At 41.7% G+C, this 25,101-nt stretch overlaps 3 protein-coding genes across 3 annotated transcripts in view; all 3 read right to left on the reverse strand.

The window, feature by feature from the left end:
• The window catches only part of LOC308104951 (transient receptor potential cation channel subfamily M member 4-like), a gene marked incomplete at its 5' end in the record, with an annotated part of 40,713 nt that extends 37,384 nt beyond the window's left edge, over positions 1–3,329 (reverse strand). Inside the window, one exon of the mRNA XM_080455590.1 lies at positions 3,234–3,329. Coding sequence (XP_080311716.1) covers positions 3,234–3,329 — 96 coding nt within the window. The remainder of the gene's footprint in view (positions 1–3,233) is intronic.
• The window catches only part of LOC308104950 (transient receptor potential cation channel subfamily M member 4-like), a gene marked incomplete at its 3' end in the record, with an annotated part of 74,685 nt that extends 68,029 nt beyond the window's left edge, over positions 1–6,656 (reverse strand). The window contains exon 1 of the mRNA XM_080455589.1: positions 6,584–6,656. The remainder of the gene's footprint in view (positions 1–6,583) is intronic.
• Positions 6,657–9,651: 2,995 nt separating this feature from the next.
• LOC308105556 (uncharacterized protein) lies at positions 9,652–23,219 on the reverse strand. The gene is made up of 10 exons (XM_080456363.1): positions 23,123–23,219; positions 18,954–18,996; positions 17,638–17,834; positions 16,876–17,022; positions 16,036–16,236; positions 13,226–13,456; positions 11,741–11,986; positions 11,241–11,426; positions 10,728–10,931; positions 9,652–10,158 (listed from the first exon to the last, which is right to left on the reverse strand). Exons 3-10 carry the CDS (start codon positions 17,754–17,756, stop codon positions 9,981–9,983), a joined length of 1,512 nt encoding a protein of 503 aa, XP_080312489.1. The 5' UTR covers positions 17,757–17,834; positions 18,954–18,996; positions 23,123–23,219; the 3' UTR covers positions 9,652–9,980.
• Between the last annotated feature and the right edge of the window lie 1,882 nt (positions 23,220–25,101).

The raw sequence follows: 25,101 nt of genomic DNA on the forward strand, positions 1-25,101 counted from the left end.
ATATTTGCAATGTCCAATGCATAAGAAGTGGTGGACAAAGTAATCCTAAAGTACAAATTACAAAGTCAATTTTCTTCTTAAGGGCGCGCTCCCACCAAGAGTTGGCTGGCCGCTGTTTGCAGAATCTGCCAATGCATTGTCAATGCAAATGCGTTGATTCACGCAAGAGCAGATTTTTCCGCTAGTCGCGCAGACCTTGCGTTTATCTGCTCTCCGCGACTAAGCATAAAACTGCTGGAGGCAGGCGCTGATTTTCTCCCTCTGTCCAATCGGGTGAGTCGAAGGCGGACCGTCTCAAGACTCAGGAAGCAAAATGGCAAGGCGGTGCGGTGTGAGTGACAGGTGCGTCACAGCGTTTTTTTAGAATCCGCTGGCTGCAAAAAACTGTGGTCGCGCACAACCTGCGTTTAACAGCGGCCAGCCAACTCTTGGCCCACCGCACTTTTATTTTACCTCTGGGGCAGAATCTGCCAATGCTTTGTCAATGCAAATGCGTGGATTCCTGGTCTTGCGGATTTTTTCCAAGAATCCATGCATTTGCATTGACAAAGCATTGGCAGATTCTGCCCAAGAGGTAAAATAAAAGTGCGGTGGGCGCGCTCTCACCAAAAGTTGGCTGGCCGCTGTTAAACGCAGGTTGTGCGCGGCCACAGTTTTTGTCCATTGGAAGCAGAAAACTGCTGGAGGCAGGAGCTGATTTTCCCCCTCTGTCCAATCGGGTGAGTTGAAGGTCCCAAGACTCAGGAAGCAACATGGTGCTCAAGGCAGCAGGCGGTGTGGGCCATAGATATATATAAAGGCCTTTATATAGACCTGCCTTTATATATATCTATGGTGCGGGCTACGGGGACGGTCTTGAATGTGCGTCACAGCGTTTTTTTGAATCCGCTGGCTGCAAAAAACTGTGGCCGCGCACAACCTGCGTTTAACAGCGGCCAGCCAACTTTTGGTGAGAGCGCGCTCCCACCAAGAGTTGGCTGGCCGCTGTTTGCAGAATCTGCCAATGCATTGTCAATGTAAATGCGTGGATTCACGCAAGAGCAGATTTTTCCGCTTGTCGCGCAGACCTTGCGTTTATCTGCTCTCCGCGACTAAGCATAAAACTGCTGGAGGCAGGCGCTGATTTTCTCCCTCTGTCCAATCGGGTGAGTCGAAGGCGGACCGTCTCAAGACTCAGGAAGCAACATGGTGCTCAAGCATAGAGTGCTCAAGGCAGCAGGCACAGGCGGTGCGGGCTACGGGGAGGCTCCTGAAATTGAGTGACAGGCGCGACACTCCCGTTTTTTAGAATCCGCTGGCTGCAAAAAACTGTGGCCGCGCACAACCTGCGTTTAACAGCGGCCAGCCAACTCTTGGTGGGAGCGCGCCCTTAAGGGATATTTCACTTTTTTAAAAAATGTGGTAATTTTATCGTCTACTCAGGCTTTTGTGAGCCCCCCAGAAAGTGTTTAAGTTGCTTGATTCAGTATTTAGATATTTGTTATTAATTTTATCAGACATGCCCCCTTCCTATACAAACATTGTAACTTCAAACTCCATTTTAACATAGATTAGATTCATCGGAAACAACCGTCCTTGGTTCTGGTGACTAATATTGTCTTTCTAATACGTGAGGAGACCGTGTTTTTTCAATTACTTTTTTCATTTAAATGTGTAATTAAATGTTTTTCTTGGGGGGAAAAAAAATGAAAAAAGTAATCGAAAAGACACGGCCCCCTCACGTATTAGGAGGGCAGGATGAGTCACCAGAACCAAGGACGGGTGTTTTTGATGAATCTAACATGTTAAAAATTGAGTTTGAAGTTACAATGGGTTTGTATAGGAAGGGGGGGGTCTGATAAAATGAATATCAAATATCTAAATATTGAATCAAGCAACTTAAAAACGGTCTGGGGGGCTCACAAAAGCCTGAGTAGACGATAAAATGACCCAAATTGTTTTGAAAGTGAAATATCCCTTTAATATCACTGCATTGCTGTATTATATATATTACATAAATTAGAACATTTCCACCCAAAAAAATAAAAAAAAATAAAGACATTCTAAGACAGTGAAAATAACAGATGTACAAGCTCAAAACATGTTGCAGTGCGATGCGTTGTGAGCTTGTGGATCAGCTATTTTTTTACTTTATTTGAAACAAGGCTTGAGTGGTTCATTTTTTATATATTTGTGGAGTTAAAAGTACAATATTTATATTTAAAAGTAGTGGAGTTAAAAGTACAATATTTATATTTAAATGTAGTGGAGTTAAAAGTACAATATTTATATTTAAATGTAGTGGAGTTAAAAGTACAATATTTATATTTGAAATGTAGAGAAAATCATCAGCTTGCAAAGAAAACAAACACTCAAAAAATGTACTTAGTTACTGTCCACCACTATTGGGCATAATTATGGTGGAATTCATTTAACTGCAGGTTTTACAAGTAAGACGCGCGAACGCGGGAAGCGAACGCCAACAAAAATAAATGATAATGAAAAGAAATCATCTAAAAAAAAGTAACCAATAAAAAAATATATAAAAAATAAATAAAAAATCTGCGTTAAAAGGAGCATCTTAGAAAAATTCACAAAAAAAAAACTTTGAATGTTTTTGAACAATTCAACAAAGTGTTTGAAGTGGCTGTTTCACCCACTTCCGGGGGGCGGAGCCAAAATCCGAGCCCGAAGTATTTGTTCGTAGACCCCCACTTAGGGGGGGTAGAAAAAGTTTCGGAGCGATTCGGGCACTTTTCATTTAACATGGGGTTTCAATGGGGAGTTTTTAGGAACCTTCTCCGGGGCGTGGCTTCCGGGGGAAGGGGCGGGCTTAAACGCAACCTTGACAGGTGTGTTCAGTTTTCAAAGGCCTTTCATTTGATGTATGGTACGTCTATATTGGACATTTACTTGGCTGCACACAGGGCTGAGGCAGTGCACGCACACAGAGACGCACACACACAAGCCGAGCACGGTTTCATAGTAAGCTCCACTTGCGCGGAGGCGCGCCTTCCGCTGCGTTCGCAATAATGTTGGTTTGTTCGAAATATTTACTTTGTTTTTACACAGTAAAGTGTGTGAACAGAGGATGTGATGAGATATGATAAATTATTCTTTATTAATTCACTTACATAGAAAACCCAACCCTCACATTCCTGTCTGTAAAACACATTTACAACATTCATTATTTTTAAAAACAGACTTGTTGATTAAAGGTCTTCATAAAGAACCAGTTTTATTTCTATGCCCACCTCCTGTTCAGATAAAGATGTTTTGGTGCTTCTTTTCTCTTGACGTGGGTTCATCTCTATTCTCTCAGAGTCACTCCCCACCTCATGGAAGCTCATGTTGGTTTCTGTTGTGTCCTGGTGGATTCAAGGACGTTTAAAATGTCCACCAAGCCCCTCGCTCCTCCTAGGTTGACAGAGATCATTTTGTATTGGTTTAACATGGTCTAAACCATGAGGGGAACAGCAGCTATCTGTGCAGCTTAAAATGGACACACTTTGATTTGGAGCACATTTTACTTTGCCCTCAAACAACCACTACTTTAGTGGTAACACACACACACACACACACACACACACACACACACACACACACACACACACACACACACACACACACACACACACACACACACACACACACGTGTGTGTGTGTAGAATGTATAGTGTTGCAAGTAAAAAGTCCAGAAATCAAAATTTACTTGAGTAAAAGTACAAAAGTATTGGTATCAACATGTACTTAAAGTACCAAAAGTAAAAGTAAAAACATTTTTTAAAATAGCAGATGTACAAGCTCACAACGTGTCACAATGTGACACATTGTGAGCTTTTAGAATTGGTATAAAATTGGGCTAAAGTGGTTAATGTATGTTTTATAATGTAATAATTGATATCTGCAAAGTAACTAGTAACTAAAGTTTTCAAAGAATTGTAGTAGAGTAAAAGCACAATATTTGCCTCTGAGATGTTGTGGAGTATAGACAATTGGAAATACTCCAGTAAAGTAAAAGTACCTCAAATTTGTACTTAAGTACAGTACTTGAGTAAATGTACTTAGTTACTTTACACCACTGCGCGTGCGCGCGCGCACACACACACACACACACACACACACACACACACACACACACACACACACACACACACACACACACACACACACACACACACACACACACACACACACAGTTGAAAAAAAAAGTTCTGCCCGACAGCAACGATATAATTAGATATTCTAGATGGAATTTTTCCCGCCACCTGGTTTTTCTTAATCCTTGAAGTGTGTATTTTGAGATATGATACACATATTGTACCCAAACAATAGCATATAGCAAATCTGTAGAAGTATACAACATACAAGTTAACACAATTTCCATACAATTTGGACTCAAGGAATTTACTTAAATTGGTATTATTAAGATTCAAGCATATCTGGACTTTATTTTATGGCAAAAATACAGTGCTAAAACTGTTCAGATCTATATTCCTCTTTTTACTAAATATTTGTTGTTGATTGTTCTCTTGCCTACTATTTTTTCATAATCCTTGGAGGCTGTGTGTGTGTGTGTGTGTGTGTGTGTGTGTGTGTGTGTGTGTGTGTGCGCGTGCGTGCGTGCGTGCGTGCGTGCGTGCGTGCGTGCGTGCGTGCGTGCGTGCGTGCGTGCGTGCACACAAACATGCGTGCGTCCCTGCATTCCCAGTAGGCTATGAAGGCTTTGTGGGTCCTAGAATTTCCAAGAGAGAACTTTCAACTATCAGGCTCCTCTCCTGTGGAACCATCTTTGAGGTTTGGTCCAGGAGGCAGAAACCCTATCTTTAAGAGCAGGCTTAAAACTTTCCTTCCATTTGGGGAACAACAGCACCATCATCATCCATATAGTCTCTAATGTCGTTAATGCCAGTGCAGTGCCATGTTTGATTACCACATTAACAAATGACATGACCTATCTGGTGAAACATGTTCAACAACTCTGAACGTCACAAAAAACAAACATCAAAAAACAAAAAATGTAAGACATTCCAGAAATGCTTGTTTGAACAGTAGTGTTTTTAAGTGGTTCTTAAAAATGTCCACTGAGGCTGCAGCTCTCAAGACCTGTGGAATGGCATTCCTTTTTGTGCTACCCACAGAGGAGTGCGGAGGGGGGGGGGGGGGGAGAGAGTTAAAAGTTGAAGTGTCTTGCTCAGGGACATTGTCCACACTTAAGCCCAATTTAAAAGAAAATGTAAATAGATGATCTACAAGCTCACAACACATCACAGTCAAGCTTGTAGAGCTGCTATCTTCACTATTAGTTTATTTAAATTACTGAAAAAGTTTTGGAAAGTGTCTACATTTTAATACAGCATGCTCTGATATTTAAAAAAAAATGCTTTTTAATACTTGTGCATTTTTAAAAGCACCTACTCCAATACTTTAACTGGAAACAAGTTTGACTGAGCAACTTTCATTTCTAGTTGAGTAATGTTCACCAGGAGTATCTATACTTTGACTCAAGCACTGGGGTAGAGTACTTTGGTCCACCAGTGCTGCAAGTAGAGCCTCACTTTGAAGCATATAGTGATGACCAGGACCCTTCACTTACCTGCTACAACTATATTATGTGCCCAGCAGGACCCTAAAGTCAGCTGCAGGGTCTATTGGTCATTCCTCGTACCAGGTTGGGCGGCAATAGTTGAATGGTTAGTGAGCCCGCCTGGGAAGCCTGAGGTTCGAAGTGCCCCTGATTAAATGCTAAATGCTAAATGCCTAAATTGTAAATTGTAAACATGTTTCACCAGGCAAGTCACGGCACTGGCTTTAACAATATTAGAGACTATGAATGATGATTGCGCTGTTGTTCCCCAAATGGAAGGAAAGTTAGGGTGTCTGCCTCCTGGACCAAACCTCAAAGATGGTTCCACAGGAGAGGAGCCAGGAGCAGAATCTTTAACACACTATCAAGTATTAGTAAAAAGATAAATATAGATGTAATCTGAACAGTTTTGTCTCTGTTTTTTTGCTATATTATATTGAAATAGAGCCAAGATATACTTGATCTGATATGCTTAATGATACTAATTTTACTGAAGTCTGAAGACATTATTTCAGCCTGGTACCAATCTTAAAATACACACTTCAAGGATTGAGATGAAGCAGTTGAAAAATCCACCTTAAGTATTTAGTATAAACAGAATTACAGTAGCCTATATATATGTGATCTGAACATTTTCGGCGTTGATTTGTTTGCGTTTTATTTGTCCTGTAAAAGAGTCAAGATGTGCTTTAATCTGAATAATGACTTTATTGAATTTATTGGGTCCAAATTGTATGGGGTAGGTCTGTAGGTCGTTTCCTTCAAAATTTATGCTCTTTTCTATTTTTTCTATTTTCTGGTTTGGGTCAGATTATGTATAATAAAGGGTTAAAAATGAACCCCATGGGAGATTTATTTCAGCCTGTCACCTGGCAGAATCTTAAAATACAGACTTCAAGGAATAAGAAAAACCAGCTGGCGAAAAGAAATCCACCCTATGCGCATGGACCCCACTTTCCATCTAGATATAAAATGAATATAAAATAATGTAAATATAGTAGCTTTGAGAGAACTTACACTTTCTCCAGACGATCGTAATCACTTGTATATTTCCTGTAGAGTTGTGTCCAGCGACTGCAGTCTATCCTCCTCAACCGTCTGTGGCTGAGAGATTGTCAGGTGAGAGGGTAGTGACAGAGTGAGGTCATTCCATGTTACTACAGGTACGTGGATGAACAACATCTTTTTGACCCGAGGCCTGTTTCACCAAACCTAGATTGGAGATTAAGCCGGGATTTATCAGCTATCCTGGATGAATTTATCTTGGTTTAGCCATGAATGGGTTTCATGAAAGCTGAGTTATCTGGGCAGATGTAGCTGTGAAGTTAGCCTGGTCTGGACCAGGTTTAACTAATCCTATTGCCTTTATTGTTCATTAAGCATCAATCTGATCACAAACCCATGAGTTTTTCCACACTTATTAAATTCTTATGTGAAAATCGAAGACCTACAAGCCCGAAAAAATAACTTGCCTTTTGGTGGCCGGATGTCCACAGGGGTCCACAGGGGTCCACAGTGGTTCACGGGGGTCCGGGCATTACCGGGGATCCCTGTGGCGGCCGGGGGTCCACGGGGGTCCGGGGATCAGCGGAGGTCCCCGTGGACCGGGGAGCATGTGGCAGCGCATGCTCTGCTTGGAGGAAGCGCCCCAGCGAGATTGTTTTCCAAATTAAACTAGGCCTCGTCCCTCCAACTTAAGATCTGTTTTTATGTTTTAGAAAGCCGGTAGCAGTGGAGTCCCGCACAGCAGGAACGAGCAGAGGGTCAAGAAGAGGGACGAGGACCCCGGGGAAGAGAAGAACCGGGCAACGACGAGACAAGGAAGCCAAACGAGCAGCTCTGCCAAGGACGACTCCCTCTCGGGATCCGCCAACAACACCACCAGGATCCGGAGTTGTTCACCACCTCGGCAGACCGCCAGCAACACATCGCCGCTGACCCGGTGGAGAAAAGGGAGCTGAGACAAACAGGCACTCAAACAACACACCAGACCTGAAACACAGGTCAGGCCTCAACAGGCACAAACCCACACACACACACACACACACACACACACACACACACACACACACACACACACACACACACACACACACACACACTCAAACACACAGAAGAAGACGGGAGGAAAAAGGGCAAAAGGTGAGAGACTGAACAAAAAGCAAAACTCAAAAACAATCAAAAGCAGGCCTAAAACCGAACTAAAACCTGGGCCGCACAGGTCTAACAGGGCATTCAAGGATGTAGTGGCCAGAGTGGCCACAGTACAGGCACAGTCCTTGCCTGAAACGCCGCTCTCTCTCCCCCGGGGTCTGACGTCCGAGATCCTCGGGGCAGCGGGCTCCAGACGACCCTCCCTCTCTGGAGACGGGGCGACGTGCTCTCAACCCGGACGGGGGCAGCCGGCGACTCTCTCTCACAGGGGACGGACGGCGCGCATCCGCCGCGGGCGGGGACCGTGGCTCTCTCTCCCTCGGGGAGGAGGGGACGGCGTTCTCTCAACGCGGACGAGGACCTCAGGCGGCGCTCTCTCGGAGGAGGAAGGCGGCAACGGCCCCATTCCCTAGGGAACGCAGAGGTCTCCGGTCCCACGCTGGAGGACCCTGACGAGCTGGCGCAAGACGCCCCAGACGGCTCTCACCTCGACCCTCTCCCCCACCGTCGACGGGGCTCGCTGGGGCGCTTCGTCCAAGCGGAGCATGCGCTCCCACATCCACTGGACCCGGGACCGGATCGACGCCCAGCCCCCGACAAGATTGGCCTCCGATGAGTTCAAGCGGGACTCGACCCGGGACAGCAAGTCCAGAGCCACTTCCAGACACTGCTGATGGCGTTGGAGGGCGCCCACCCATCCCTGCGCTGCGTCGCGCTCCGCGGGGTCGGTTTAATGGCCTTTAGATACTGTCTTTACTTAGGAATAAACAGGCAGTGGTGGAAAAAGTACTCAAATGTTTTTCTTAAGTAAAAGTATCAATACTGCAATGTACAAACACAGGATCACGGTGCAAGGCAGGAGTGTAGGACCCAGAAGCAGAACAGACAGGCAGGAGCAGAGAAGGTAAAATGTAAAGTATTTATTCTCATTTAATACCATTAGTGTAAAGTAACTAAGTACATTTACTCAAGTACTGTACTTAAGTACAATTTTGAGGTATTTTTACTTTGCTGGAGGATTTCCCATTTTCAATACTTTTACTCCTACTCCACTACATCTCAGAGGAAAATGTTGTACTTTTACTCCATTACAGTTATTTGAAAACTTTAATTACTTGTTACTTTGTAGATTTTGATTATTATTAGAAAACATACATTAACCACTTCAACCATAGACATGTAAAGGTAGACGCCTCCTCCGGCTCTAGCACATCACTACATAGTAAAAGTATAAGGAGAACAGGAAACAATAGGAACGATACTACAGAATAAGAGAGAGCGAGAGGTATAGCGTCAGCCTCCTGGTGGCGCTATAAAAGGCAGATGTGGAAAAATATAGGGCAAAGGTTTTTTCTTGGTCTCTAGGGAGTGCACATACAAACTACCACACACACACAGCCCTGGGTAGGCTACCCAGCCTGGTGGATATCTGCCCTTTAATACTGTAGTTAACGTATGCAGTGGCTGCAGTGCAGTGTTATTATGTGTTATCATCAAATACCTTAATTCATTCACCATGTGACCACAATACTTACTAATACACACTGTCTGCTCCATCACCTGTGTTTATGTCAAGGAGCTGCACCTCGTGATATCAAATATGTACACTCTTTAACATGACTGTATGGTTATTGACTCTATACTTATTTTCCCCTCTGAAGCATGTTATGACATTATATATAATGATTACTGACTCTTATTGTCCCTCAGGAACATCATGTATTGTTCTCTTCATTCACTGTGACATGATGGTGAAACTAGGTCTCCAAATCATCACCACATGAAGGGACGTGAACAAAGCAGTGAACTGTTTCACGGCCATGCAATGACAGTGAATGCAGAGAGAACATAACGTGATTCCTCCTTCCTCACTCACAGCAGATAATACAGTTCAAATAGTTCTTATATCATGCAAGATAGTTACACACATGTTTGATATTGTATATTTATTTTATTGTTTTTATAGTTCCATGTCTTCAAATTTATAGTATCAAGTTATTGTTTCTGTGTACTTTATTGAAAAGCACATTGTATCAAATAGTTACAGGAGCAATGGCATTTGATGAAGAAGAAACTTACAAGTAAAAAGTATGGTAATCAAAATGTACTTACAATTCTACTATTTACGTACAAACGTATCGTCAGCAAACTATATTTGAATCAAAAGTAAAAGTACTCATTACGCCAAATGTCCCCATTTCACAAGTTTTTTTTTAATGTTTAAAAAATCCATCCATATATATAGGGCTGAAGTGCATGGTTAATGTATGTTTTGCAATAATAATAAAAAACAATAATCTTTGTTTGAGGTTTTCCTTTGAGGACACCGCAGGCCGGATGGGGACCGTCCAACGGGCCAGTCCTGGCCCCTGGGCCTTATGTTGACCCCCATGTTGTGTGTTCTAGTCAGAGTCACTGCTGCAAGAACTGCTGGAAGACTGAACACACACAAACACATACACCCACCACACACACACACCATTGTTAATTTCGTCGACTAAAACTATGACAAAAAATGTTGGTCAACTACCTTTTTTTCACTGACGAAATTGAAATAAAAACAAAATTAAACCTAAGCCATGATGACTAAAATGAAGAGATCAAGTAGAACTAACAAGTCATTTTATGCTTGGTTGCGCGTGGGTGTCACACAAGCCGATCTGAGCTTGTAGATCAGCTATTTTAGGCACACAGCAAAGTATACTCTAGTATAGTAGTCAGGCATTTCGACTCCACCAAGGCCTGCCAACATACATTTTAGTCAACTAAATCAACTGTAGATTTAGTCAACTAAAGTAAAACATTTCAGATGAGTAAAACATGACTAATACTAATAATTGACTAATAATTGTATTCAAAAGACTAGAACTAACCCTGAAACCCACAACTACCAATATTTACAAGCAACTTCACAGAAAAAACAAGCCCAAAGTCGCTTATAATAAGCAGACCTGGCAACAGTGTCATAGACTAGTGTGGAACGGACTGATAAAGAAGGGACTCTTACCCCATGGCTTTTCTTTCCTTTCTTGTGGCAATTGCGATGCTTATGGCCGTGTTTGTGCCTATGCCTGTGCCCTCCGTGGCCGTGCCCATGGCCATGCCCATGCCCATGCCCATGACCATGACCATGACCATGACCATGACCCTGCCCCTGCCCATGGCCGTCGGAGTCAGAGTCGGAGTCACTGCTGCAAGAACTGCTGGAATACTGAACATACACACACCATTGTTAATGACATCAACTTGGAAAAAAATTTGAATATTTTTTAAACATTTAAACAACACAAATCTGGTAGTACACAGGTTCCTGGCACAAAATAGTTTCAGTCCTCAGACAAATACATATTATTTTGGGGGTTCTTGACATGAAAATGTTTGAAAAACGCTGGTTTAAACAACATTTAGGAAGCAAGACCAAATAAGCACTTATAATAGACCAAGTAAGCGCTTATAATAAGCACACCTGGCAACAGTGTCATAGACTAGTGTGGAACGGGCTGATAAAGAAGAGTCTTACCCCATGGCTTTCCTTTCCTTTCTTGTGGCAATTGCGATGCTTATGGCCGTGTTTGTGCCTATGCCTGTGCCCTCCGTGCCCGTGCCCATGGCCATGCCCATGGCCATGCCCATGCCCATGCCCCTGCCCTTGCCCGTGGCCGTCGGAGTCGGAGTCGGAGTCACTGCTGCAAGAACTGCTGGAATACTGAACACACCCACACACACACCATTGTTAATTTCGTCAACTTGAGAAAAAAAATGAATATTTTTGAAACATTTAAACAACACAAATCTGGTACACGGGTCCCTGGCACAAAATATTTTCAGTCCGCAGACAAATACATATTATTTTGGGGGTTCTTGACATGAAAATGTTTGAAAAACGCTGGTTTAAACAACATTTAGGAAGCAAGACCAAATAAGCACTTATAATAGACCAAGTAAGCGCTTATATTAAGCAGACCTGGCAACAGTGTCATTGCCTAGTGTGGAACGGGCTGATAAAGAAGGGTCTCTTACCCCATGGCTGTCCTTTCCTTTCTTGTGGCAATTGCGATGCTTATGGCCGTGTTTGTGCCTATGCCTGTGCCCGCCGTGCCCGTGACCATGGCCATGGCCACGGCCACGCCCACGCCCATGGCCACGCCCATGCCCATGTCCATGTCCATGTCCATGTCCATGCCCATGCCCATGCCCATGTCCATGGCCATGGCCATCGCCGTCGCTCTCGGAGTCGGAGTCACTGCTGCAAGAACTGCTGGAAGACTGAACACACCAACACTATTGTTAATTTCGTCGACTAAAACTATGACGGAAAATGAAATACAAACTAAACTAGATAAACTGCTCCTCAGAGCACAGGTCTCCACCAGGTCAGGTAGGTTATTGTGGCCTCCTGGTGGCGCTATAATAGGCCAATGTGAAAAGGGTGCCATTTAGGCCTAGGCCTTTCACGGCAATGGGACATGGAAAAGTTCATGATTTGAAGCATTTTGTTAGAAAAATTTGTTTAGCAAAAATTGACCTGCTGGTGGTAAGAGGCTAATGTGAAAAGGTTGGCATTTCTTCCTCGGCATAGTGGGAATGTGCATAATTTTACAGATCCGTGTTGATCACTATTATAGAGATACCGATTTAGTCTACCGGCTTCGCATTGCGACATACTGCAAGCTTGTAGATCAGCTATTTTCTAAAGAATCTTGGGGGGGAAAAATTTACTATTTTTGAAACATTTAAACAACACAAATCTGGTACACACAAAATATTTTCAGTCCGGAGACAAATACATATTAATTTGGGGGTTCTTGACATGAAAATGTTTGAGAAACACTGGTTTAAACAACATTAGGAAGCCCAAATAAGCAAATACACTTTAGAAACAAGCCTAAAAAAATGCAACCCACAACTAACTACCAATATTTACAAGCAACTTCACAGGAAAAGGGAAAACAGCGCCCTCTGCTGTTTTTCACTTTCGCTTTTGACTCTGGGGGGGGGGGGGGCATTAACTGGCCCCATGCTCACTGGAAACCGGGGTTTGGACATACCTTCAGCCCTCTACTTCCGGTGGTGCGCCTATTCATTCCCACTAACAATATTTCTCCATGGAACACTAACACCATTTCTCCCAAAGAACATGGATCGTTTTGGTTATAAGCCCACTTGTTTCTATGATGAAAGAACAACTTAAAATGTGAATATCTTTCCGTGGTTTTGTCGGCTTCGAGGACGCTATTGTTAAATGAGTTTCGGTTTGTTTTCAGTGGGAAGCGAGCTCACAGATGTGATTGGGTAAAGCGCGGCCTGCTTCCTGACCTGAAGGCCCGCCCACTTGTAGCCAATGTGCATAGGTTATCAACACAGCTCCCGACAGATTCAAGCGCAGCTCAAAAGCTGTTCTTGAGAGATTAAAGAAAAACAAGCCCAAAGTCGCTTATAATAAGCAGACCTGGCAACACTGTCATAGACTAGTGTGGAACAGGCTGATATAGAAAGGTCTCTCACCCCATGGCTGTCCTGTCCTTTCTTGTGGCAATTGCGATGCTTATGGCCGTGTTTGTGCCTATGCCTGTGCCCTCCGTGCCCGTGCCCATGGCCACGCCCATGGCCACGCCCACGCCCACGGTGGCCATGCCCATGGCCATGCCCATGCCCGTGGCCATGGCCATGCCCATGCCCATGCCCGTGGCCATCGGAGTCGGAGTCGGAGTCACTGCTACAAGAACTGCTGGAATACTGGAAGAAAAAAACACACACACAGATACACTGTTAATTTCGTCGACTAAAACTATATGACGGAAAATGTTGGTCGGCTTTTTTTCACTGTCTAAAACAAAATAAGACCTAAGCCATGATGACTAAAAAGAACAGATCCAGTAGAACTAAGACAGGTCCTTTTATGCTTGGTTGCGCATGGGTGTCACACTCCGACCGACAAGCCGATCTGAGCTTGTAGATCGGCTATTTTTGGCACACAGCTGAGTATAAATCAGGCATTACACGATGGCAGGCCATCAAGGTCTGCCAACGTACATTTTTGTCAACTAAATCAACTGTAGATTTCGTCGACTAAAATCTTATATTTAGTCAAATAAAACTAGACTAAAAGTAAAACATTTCAGAAAAATATTTCACTAAAATAAGACTAATGCTAATAATTGGAAAATAACTATATAATTACATATAATTGACTAAAAGTAATTCAACATTTTCTGTAAAAATTAACACTGAAACCAACAAAGTAAAACATTAGTTCACTCAAAAGGGGAGAATAAATGCAGTTCCTAAGATAACCATGTGGGGGCAATATTGAACTGTCAAATATACATTAATGACTGTCTGGATGCTGTTACTGTATATTTCATTGATTGATTGATTGATGTACTTTTATTTAGTAAGACATGAGAATCACAGTACATGGAAGTACAAATTCACATTACAAGGTCTACTAAACTGGAAGACTCATTAAGCACGTAGCTTTTTTAAGATGAGAACCCCATGCACACAAATCATGATGACATATAGGAGACAGACAGATATACACACTACTATACAGAATGTCATACAATCAGCTTTCAGGTTACTGGTATGAAGAGAGAAAAAAATATATACAAAAGAAGAAAATGAAAGAGGGGGGGGGTAGGTTAAGACTTAGACAGGGGCCATTTTCGAATTGCAGCCTCCTGAAGGTGTATCTTTAGGGCAGTTTTGAAAGTGAGTAGGGTTTTACACTCCTTTACTCCTTTTGGTAGGGCATTCCACATTTTTGATGAATAGCATGAGAACGAGTTAATTCCCTTAGTTGAGACAAATCTGGGTTGAACATGATTTGTGGAGCTGCCTCTGGTGTTATGATCATGGACTTCATTAACATTTTGGAAGTATTTTGACAAATACAGGGGGATCCCAATGTTGTGGTGCATCTTGAAGACCAGGCCCATAGCAAGTTGCTGTACTCTGTCCTCAACCCTAAGCCATCCAATCCTAGCTAAATGAGCGGGGTTAGATGGGTTTTGTGATTGAGGCCAAGAAGTAGCCTTACAAGTTTGTTTTGGGATGTTTGGAGCCTTGTTTTTAAGGCCTTGGAGGTGTTGTGATACCATGAAGTGCATGCATAATGAAGGGCCCCTGCAAGAATCTTCAGAGTATTCTTACTGACTAGACGATCAATCCTCCACAAATTGCGTGTTGTTTGGTTGAAATTTTTTATCACTTTTTCGGCGTTTTTGTTACCAGAGAGGTTTGCCTCCAAGATGGAGCCCAGGTAGGTAATTTCATCCTTTCTTTTGATGACATCATCACCCACTTTGATCGTGAAACTCTCTGCCTTGCTAAGGTTAGGACTGGACCCAAAGAGGATGGATTCAGTTTTACCCAGGTGTAATGAAAGTTTGTTGTCAAAGAGGATGGATTCAGTTTTACCCAGGTGTAATGAAAGTTTGTTGTCAGAGAGCCAGATGCAGATCTTGTTGAGTTCAGAGGTGAGAGTTTTCTCAACCTGCAGCCTGTCCCTGTCGGAGACTAGCAGGGCCGAGTCATCTGCGAACAGGAACAGTTTGCAGTCGCAGGCTGAAGACATATCATTCACATATATCAGGAACAGTAAAGGTCCTATACTTCCTTGAGGAACACCACAAGTCACAGTTAGGGGGGGGGACTGGGTGCCGTTTACTTCCACCACTTGCTCCTTCCCTTCCAGGTAGGATCTCATCCAGTTCACTGACGTATCATCAAAACCTATTGCTTTGAGATTATTGATCATAATTGGGTGATTAACGGTGTCAAAGGCCTTCTGGAGGTCCAGCATGACCATGCCGCAATATTTGCCCTTGTCGACATCTTGTTTGATAGAGTCTTACCTTTTTTTTTTTTTTTTTTAAGTGTGGTCTATTATTGCTAGATAACATCATTATGTATTCATTATAGGAAATGTAATGAGTGAATTTTAACATTTTTACAATTGAAAACGACATATATTGAAAGATGAAACCCTAACCCTAACCCAACATAATATTTTAAAACGTGTTTACATGGATATGAATGCATTACAAGTCAGCTATGAGGTGGGGGGAAAAAATATATATATATTTTTTTTTTGACCCGCTAACACCACAAGGGTGTTCTAACACAATGCAAGGGTTAATGTAATATTTTCGGTCCACAAACAAATACATATTATTTTGGGGGTCCTTGACATGAAAATGTTTGAGAAACACTGGTTTAAACAACATTTAGGAAGCCAGCCCAAATAAGCAACTACACTTTAGAAACAAACCCCCCAAAAAACGCAACCCTGATAAAGAAGGGACTCTTACCCCATTGCTGTCCTTTCCTTTCTTGTGGCATTTGACATGCTTATGGCCGTGTTTGTGCCTATGCCTGCTCCCTCCGTGCCCATGCCCATGCCCATGCCCATGCCCATGGCCGCGGTGACCATGCCCATGCCTGTGGCCTTCGCCGTCCGAGTCGGAGTCGGAGTCGGAGTCGGAGTCACTGCTGCAAGAACTGCTGGAAGACTGAACACACACACACACACACGATTGTTAATTTCGTCGACTAAAACTATGACGAAAATTGTTGGTCGACTACCTTTTTTTCACTGCTGAAAACGAAATAAAAGCGAAATAAAACCTAAGCCATGATGACAAGTCATTCTATGCTATGGTTGCGTGTGGGTGTCACACTCCGAAAATAGCCGATCTGCAAGCCGTGGAGCCGTTAGGAAGTAGAACTCCTGTCTCCTCTGTATAATGTGAGACCTTTAAACCTATATATATCGGATATTGGAAAATAGCAGATCTACAAGCTCACAACGCGTCACATTGTGACGCGTCGTGAGATTGCAGATCAGCTATTTTCAAAAGAATCTTGGAAAAAATTAGGAATATTTCTGGTACGCATGCAGTTCCTGGCACAACATATTTTCAGTCCGCAGACAAATGCATATTAATTTGGGGGGTCCGTGACATGAAAATGTTTCAGAAACACTGGTTTAAACAACATTTAGAAACAAGCCCAAAAAAACGCAACCCACAACTACCAATATTTACAAGCAACTTCACAGAAAAACAAGCCCAAAGTCGCTTATAATAAGCAGACCTGGCAACGCTGTCATAGACTAGTGTGGAACGTGCTGGTAAAGAAGGGTCTCTTACCCCACGGCTTTCCTTTTCTTTCTTGTGGCAACTGCGATGCTTATGGCCGCGTTTGTGCCTATGCCTGCTCCCTCCGTGGCCGTGGCCACGGCCGCGGTGGCCATGCCCATCGCCGTCGGAGTCACTGCTGCAAGAACTGCTGGAAGACTGAACAAACCCACACACACACACACACCATTGTTAATTACGTTGACTAAAACTATGACGAAAATTGTTGGTTGACTACCTTTTTTTCACTGACGAAAACGAAATAAAAAACAAATAAAAACGAAATAAACCCTAAGCCGTGATGACAAATCATTTTATGCTTGGTTGCGCGTGGGTGTCACACTCTGAAAATAGACGATCTGCAAGCCCTGGAGCCGCGGCAATAGGAACTCCTGTCTCCTTTGTATAATGTGAGACCTTTAAAATGAAAATAGCAGATCTACAAGCTCACAACGCGTCGCATTGTGACATGTCGTGAGATTGTAGATCTTTCTTCAAAAGAATTTTGGAAAACAATATTTCAGTCCGCAGACAAATACATATTAAGTTGGGGGTACATGAAAATGTTTGAGAAATCAACATTTAGGAAGAGAGCCCAAAAAAACAACTACACTTTAGAAACAAGCCCAAAAAAACGCAACCCACAACTACCAATATTTACAAGCAACTTCAGGGAAAAACAAGTCCAAAGTCGCTTATAATAAGCAGACCTGCATGGCAACACTGTCATAGACTAGTGTGGAACGGGCTGATAATTAAAGAAGGGACTCTTACCCCACGGCTTTCCCTTCCTTTCTTGTGGCAACTGACATGCTTATGGCCGCGTTTGTGCCTATGCCTGCCCCGTCCACAACCACCAGATTGTGATGGAGGTCCGTACCCTTGGTCTCCATGTGGGGCCTGGTTAGGGTACCCCCCTGGATAGACCCCCTGCTGGTTTGGGTACCCTCCTCCACCAGGATCCTGGTGCCCTGAAGAAAGATTCACCCATAATGCATCAATTATTACAAAACCCATGAAAAAAAAGGTTCTGAAACTTTATTTCGGTCGATTATTGCTCCCCTTCAATAATACCATGGTATAGTTGGAAAGACAATGTGCCAAAATCCCCCAGTTGACCTGTTACACAGGCCTTATCCTGAAGGGACAAACGTGGCATGTTGATGCTTGGAGCACACACACAAATTCAACAAAGTTGCAGGACCCATGCTCAGGTGTCAGTCACACTGGCACACACCTGTGACTGGCACACACCTGCCGGCACTTGAAGCTCAAAACGAGAGTGAATACCAGAGGTGTAAAGTAACCAAGTACATTTACTTAAGTACTGTACTTAAGTAAAATGTTGAGGTATTTTTTAGGTACTTTACTGGAGTATTTCCAATTTTCAGTACTTCTACTCCACTACAACTTTTTTTAGACTTTTTTTTAGACTTCAGCCCTGTATGTATTTTGACCATTTGAAAATAGCAGATCTACAAGCTCACAATGCGTTGCGATGCGACACATTGTGAGCTTGTAGATCGTCTATTTTCGAAAGATTTTTTATACATTTTGAACAATTATGCACAATAGAGTACTTTTACTTTTTTATATTTTGATACCAATACTTTTGTACTTTTACTCAAGTAAATATTTTAATATTTAATTCCGGACTTTTACTTAGCAGAGTATTTCTACAACGCAATATTGATACTTTTACTTAAGTAAGAAATGTGAGTACTTTTTCCACCACTGGTGAATACCAACAGAAGAATATTGAAGGGCATTTTGGCAAATGTTTGGGTGGCGCTACCCACACGGATAGCTGTGTTGCTCATTCCACGAATGCACGATCCTTACAAGTTGTACCTTGTTGTAAAAGGTGATTTATCAGGCTTTCCAACAATATAAAATACAATACCAATTGGTATTATTGAAGGGGAGAAATAATCGACCGAATCAAAGTTTCTGAGTTTATTAATATTGTTAGGGTTTCACATGGATTTATTCTTTGAGGATAAAACATTTGTGAATTACTGTGATAAATAAAATGCATAAATAAATGAATACAAATAAATCAGACAAATCTACAACATTTTGTGAATTACCTTGGTTGTGACCGAACATGTTTTAATCTTCTCAATGCAGATCCTGAAAAGTAGGGAGAAAGAAAAACTGTCTTTAAGATATATCACCCACCCACCCACCCACGCACACAACCCCACACCCCCCCACACACACACACACACAGAGAGGTGTGGTCGGACCGGTTGGACCAGTGAGTAGGTACAGTACGTGAGGCAGATCATGTGGGCAACAGGCAAACATGGTGAACCACTAATATTCAGAATGACAGCTCAGTCATAGTAAGGTAGCCTACTTGTAAACAGAGGTGCAATGCTCACTGGATGGCCATGCACGCCGTGCATGAACCTGTTTGACCAGGAGCACGCGCAGGCACACACATAGATTTAAAACTACTTTAAATTCACACCTCAACAAAGTCGACAAAGGCTCCCGACTCACACCCAGGTGGATTAACATAGGAATGAGCCTAGATGCATATCAATTGTCCATTGTGTGACCTGTAGCGTAGGTGTTAAGCGACGTGCGCATCACGTCATTAAAATACAGTGCAACCACGTTCCAATTCAGCATTGCAACACTGCTTGTAAACACTTGTAAAAACAAATTTTATTCTATACAACTGCCAACATGTTTCGACCGGTTAAGGTCTTCATCAGTTCTCACCCTGATGAAGACCTTAAACGGTCGAAACGTGTTGGCATTTTTATAGAATAACATTTATTTTAACTTTACTTCCTCTCCTCCACATTTTCTGAGTGCTCGGATATTCTCTTCCTTTTTAAGTCTATATTCCCGCTGATCCTAGAAGCACCTTCAATTCAACATTTTAATCTCCTGTAAGCACTCGGTTGGCCTCTGTGTATTTTCTCTGGAAGAGATTACAGTTGCTGTCTCCATATTCTAACTTTTTGTGAGTTTTTTTCTTTTTCTTGAATGACGCCTCAGCTCTGAAATAGCCTACTGTGCCAGAGGTGAGGCATGTTATGTTACCTCTGAAAAAAAAAACACACTGATACCTCAGATCAGTGGTTCTCAACCTGTGGGCCGGGACCCCCAGGGGGGTCCCCACATGATTTGGGGGGGTCCCCAGATGGTTTGCTTAATGTGCAACATTGTTTTTGTGCAACATTGTTTTCTCATTCAACAGTTAACAGACCAACATATAGTATAAGTGTATACAGGGTATCTGCACATTTCTAAAAATATATACTAATAATAAGACCATTGCTACGTCAAAAGTCATCATTTTTATCTCCTGTGAGCACCAGGTTGGCCTCTTATCTCCATATTAAAAACATGTCATAAGTGAACGCCCTACTTGATCATACTGCAGCAATACCTCTGGTATTCACTTTCACACTATTATTATTTTTCAAATAGGGTTACATTTTTTATTTTTTGCCACTCCCTACTTTAGTTTTTTTCTTGAATGACGCCTCAGCTCTGAAATGCTGTATACCGGCGATGAGTCATGTTATCTTATCTCTGAAATCACTTGTTGAAAACAAAGACACATACCATGATTGTGTCATGTCTTTAAAATCACACGTCTATCACCCCTTATATGTTATTATCTCCGTTTTATCTGTGGTCCTTCTACATTCTCTCTTGGGCGTTTTCCTTGTGCCATTGTAATCGCGTGGATTTTCGTGCAGCGCTTTGGTAACACCTGTTTTTTTTTTTTTTTTAAGTGCTACATAAATAAAGTTATTATTATAATTTATTATAACAAATGTTTCCAAGGAGACAGTGAATAAACAGACCATAAGACTAAATATTATAGAAGAAAATGATTAGTACAGTCTTAAATAAATATAAATAAGATGACATTTCGCTGTGACAAATGAACCCTTCTTGATTCTTGGGATTATTTCCAAGAAAAATACTGATTATATCTAAGACTATTCAGTCTTGCATTGCATAATGCTGCAATAACATTTATCTAAGACACACAGTCACTCAAAACTGCTGAACTTCTCAACTCGACAAAACCCACAGGATACATGACAGATTAACCCATTAAAACTGGGAAAGCATCTGTGTAACCACTTTAGCCATTACTTTATACCTTGGCTATTAAAAAATAGCAGAACATTTTTAACTCAAATCTTTGCTTCTGGGGGTCCCTGGAACAAAATATTAAGATGGGGGTCGGTGGCCAAATACATATCATTTTGGGGGTCCTTGACATGAAAAAGTTTGAGAACCACTGATTATAGCAACATACTGTACAGTACGTTTTTCAGAAAACTGTTAGGATTTAGAAGACATTTGTAGAATCACACATGTTCCTCTATCATCCCTCTTTATGTTATTATCTCCTTTTTATCTGTGGTCGTTCTACATTCTCTCTTGGGCGTTTTCTTTATGCCATTGTAATCGTGCAGATTGTTTCAAATGTTTCCAAGCAGACAGTGAATAAACGGACCATAAGACTAAATATTATAGAAGAAAATGATTAGTACTGTACTTAAATACATGTAAACAAGATGACATTTCGCTGTGACAAATGAACCCTTCTTGATTCATGAGGTTATTTCCAAGAAAAATACTGAAATACTAAGACTATTCAGTCTTGCATTGCATAATGCAGCAATAACATTTATCTAAGACACACAGTTGCTCAAAACTGCTGAACATCTACTCAACAAAAACCCAGAGGATACGTGACAGATTAACCCATTAAAACATGGAAAGAATCTGTGTAACCACGTTAGCCATTATTTTATACCTTGGCTATTAAAAAAATAGCAGATCTACAAGCAATAGTGCGTCACTTTGTGCCGCGCTATGAGCTTGTAGATCTGCTATTTTTGAAAAGTCACTTTTATTTAGTCATAATCGTAAAAAGGCACACAGCTGGCTGGACGGCTGGCGTATAGCGGTCCAGGCACCTACATAGGCTCAATGTAGCCTGACAGCGCGTTCGAGTCCCGAGCCCGACGGCCTTGGCTGCATGTCACTCCCCACCATCTCTCACCTTATTTCCTGTCAGCCTACTTTCCTATCAATAAAGGCATAAAAGCCCCCCCCCCCCCCCCAAAAAAAGGCACACAGCTTATTGTGGATTTAGGGTATGGCTGTACATGAAGCCCTAAAAACAGCACAAACTCTCCAAAAATCTCATTCCTATTGCACCGTTGATCCTGAGCCACTCACCCTAAGCCTTCCTTTGAAAGTGAGTGAAAATGGACACGTGTAAAAAAAAATCTATGAATAGAATTTTACATGTCGAGCAATTACACCCACATTCAGAGGAAATCACCTGGAAGCCTTTCAGCCTTACAGCTAATCTTTCGTAAGCTTGTGGTGTGCATGTAAGTATGTATACATAACCACAATTACCACAATGTTTGTATTGTACAGTATGTGGCACACACTTACACCATGTTTGTATTGTACAGTATGTGGCACACACTTACACCATGTTTGTATTGTACAGTATGTGGCACACACTTACACCATGTTTGAATTGCGGTTGAACGGAAAAAACGTCGCTATTGGGTGGAAACCTGGTATGTTAAAAAAATCTGTTCCTTTTGCATTACTTAACCCATTAAGACCTGAGGTTCCGATTCTACGAAATGTCTTGTAAATCCTAACAGTTTTTTTTTTTTAAACGTGTGTTGCTATGTCAGTGGTTTTCAAACTTTTTAATGTCAAGGACCCCAAAATGTATATGTATTTGGCCACGGACCCCCATCTCAAAATATGTTGTTCCAGGGGGTCCCAGAAGCAAAGATTTGAGTTTAAAGTGTTTGCTTTAAAAATATATATATTCAAAGATTTGCACATATTTTCGAGATTTTTCAAAAATAGCAGATCTACAAGCTCGTAGCGCGGCACCTGAGCTTGTAGATCTGCTATTTTTGAATAGCCAAAAGTGTAAAATAATGCTTTTGAGCTCAAATCTAAAAATGACACAGATGCGTCCCAGGTCTTAATAATGGGTTAAAAGAAATGTAAACGTGACGCATTGTGTGCTTGTAGATCTTCTATTTTCACTACTTTTGCGCGACACTCTTGCATGACGAAGTGGGACGTTAATTCACAGAAAAGAAACATCATGATCAAACATACACGGTGAAATATGGAGATAGAGCTGTGCATCTGAAACAGAATATTGAAGAGAGGGAAAAAAGTATAAAAGTGAGAGAACTAGACAGACAGACAGACAGACAGATCTTACTTGGTCTTGTAGATCAGATGGCAGCAGGTAGAAGAGCTGTTTCTCCCAGTGCACCAACCTTTTATATGTGACCACACCCCCGGCCCTTCTACCGTAGCTCCTACTGCACAGTGGTGGAAAAGTACTCTGTTACAAGTAAAAGTCCGGAATTCAAAATGTTACTTGAGTAAAAGTATTGGTATCAAAATGTACTTAAAGTACCAAAAGTAAAAGTAGTCAAATGTTTGAAAATAGCAGATCTACAAGCTCACAACGCATTGTGAGCTTGTAGATCATCTATTTTCAAATAGCCTAGGTATAAAATAGGGCTAGAGTGGTTAATGTATGCTTTATAACGTAATCATTTATATAGTAACTCGTAACTAAAGTTTTCAAATAATTGTAGTGGAGTAAACGTACAATATCTGCCTCTGAGACGTAGTGGAGTAGAAGTAAAGTATAGACAATTGGAAATAGTCCAGGAAAGTAAAAGTACCTCAAAATTGTACTTAAGTACAGTACTTGAGTAAATGTACTTAGTTACTTTACAGTGTAAAAAAAAAAAAAAAAAAAATTAAATTACTTTACAGTGTAAAGGGTTAGCGTTAGTGGTGTAAAGTGTGCGAAAGTATTTATATAAATTAAATTATTCTAAGCCTGTAACCAAGCCATGTGAAAGTTCTCATTCTCCTACTCTGCCACCAAAATGTGAAATGCTCTGACACCATCCATTAAAGCAGTGCTTCTCCAACTTTTTCATGTCAAGGACCCCCAAATGCACACTTATTAGCCTGTGGACCCCCCCCCCCCATTTGAAAATATATATGCCAAGGACCCCCATAAGAGAAGATTTTTACCGATCTAGCAGTGATTCTCAACCATTTTAATTTCAAGGACCCCCAGTTTGACATGCATTAGGTTACGGACCCCCATTTACTGGCATTTCTATCTCTGGGACCCCAATTTATATAGTGAAATCAATGTTAATTTAACTCCATTTGGTTCCATTTGTACACTCTCAGAGTTACAGACACATAGGGTTCCTAACTATCCATCATTTAGCTGGGGACCCCCTGGAACTCCCTCAAGGACCCCTGGGGGTCCCCAGACCCCACATTGAGAACCAATGCATTAAAGGTTGTGAATCACTGGGTTCTTTCAAAATTGGCCTGAAAAGAACCCCAAAGGGGAGATAAATTGACAGGAGGTGTCATTCACATTTTTCCTTTTTCTCCTTTGTACATAATTATGTGTTTTGTATGTGTTGATGACATGTATTATTGTGCATTGAATTGAATACGTAGTAAAGTCCCAAGGACTTTTTTGTGTTATCCTTTTTTAATGTCTTACACGTGCTGTTTACGTTCTTCTGACTAATAAAGCAGTGGTTCTGAAACGTTTTCGTGCCAAGGACCCCCAAATTGATATGTGTGGCCGTGGACCCCCCACCTGAAAATGTGTTGTACCAGGGACCCCCAGAAGCAAAGATTTGTGTTAAAAATGATTTTTTTTTTAAAAGAAAGATTTAAATATTTGCACACATTTTCGAGTGGTTTTAAAAATAGCAGATCTACAAGCTCGTAGCGCGGCACTACGAGCTTGTAGATCTGCTATTTTTGAATAGCCAAAGTATAAAATATGGATAAAAGGGTTAAAATGATTGTGACGCTTTATTAACTCATTTTGCTGGGGACTCCCTGGTACCCCCCCAAAGGACCCCTGGGAGTCCCCGGACCCCACTTTGAGAATCAATGTAATAAAGTATTCAATCAATCACTTACTTACAATTTACAATGTAGGCATTTAGCAGACGCTCTTATCCAGACAGTAAGCAAGGTAAACACATAGGCTACATAGAAAGCAGAGAGACAGTGTAGTGCCTCAGTAAACTAGGATCACAGAAAAAAACAAGAATCTAGCATCAGTCTAGAAACATTATACTATCAAAATAATAATAATCTGTACATTGAAACTATAGGATGCCAGGTAAACATTGAACC

This window comes from Gymnoscopelus braueri, assembly GCF_963280865.1.
Source record: "Gymnoscopelus braueri genome assembly, chromosome: 17".
Lineage (NCBI taxonomy): Eukaryota > Metazoa > Chordata > Actinopteri > Myctophiformes > Myctophidae > Gymnoscopelus > Gymnoscopelus braueri.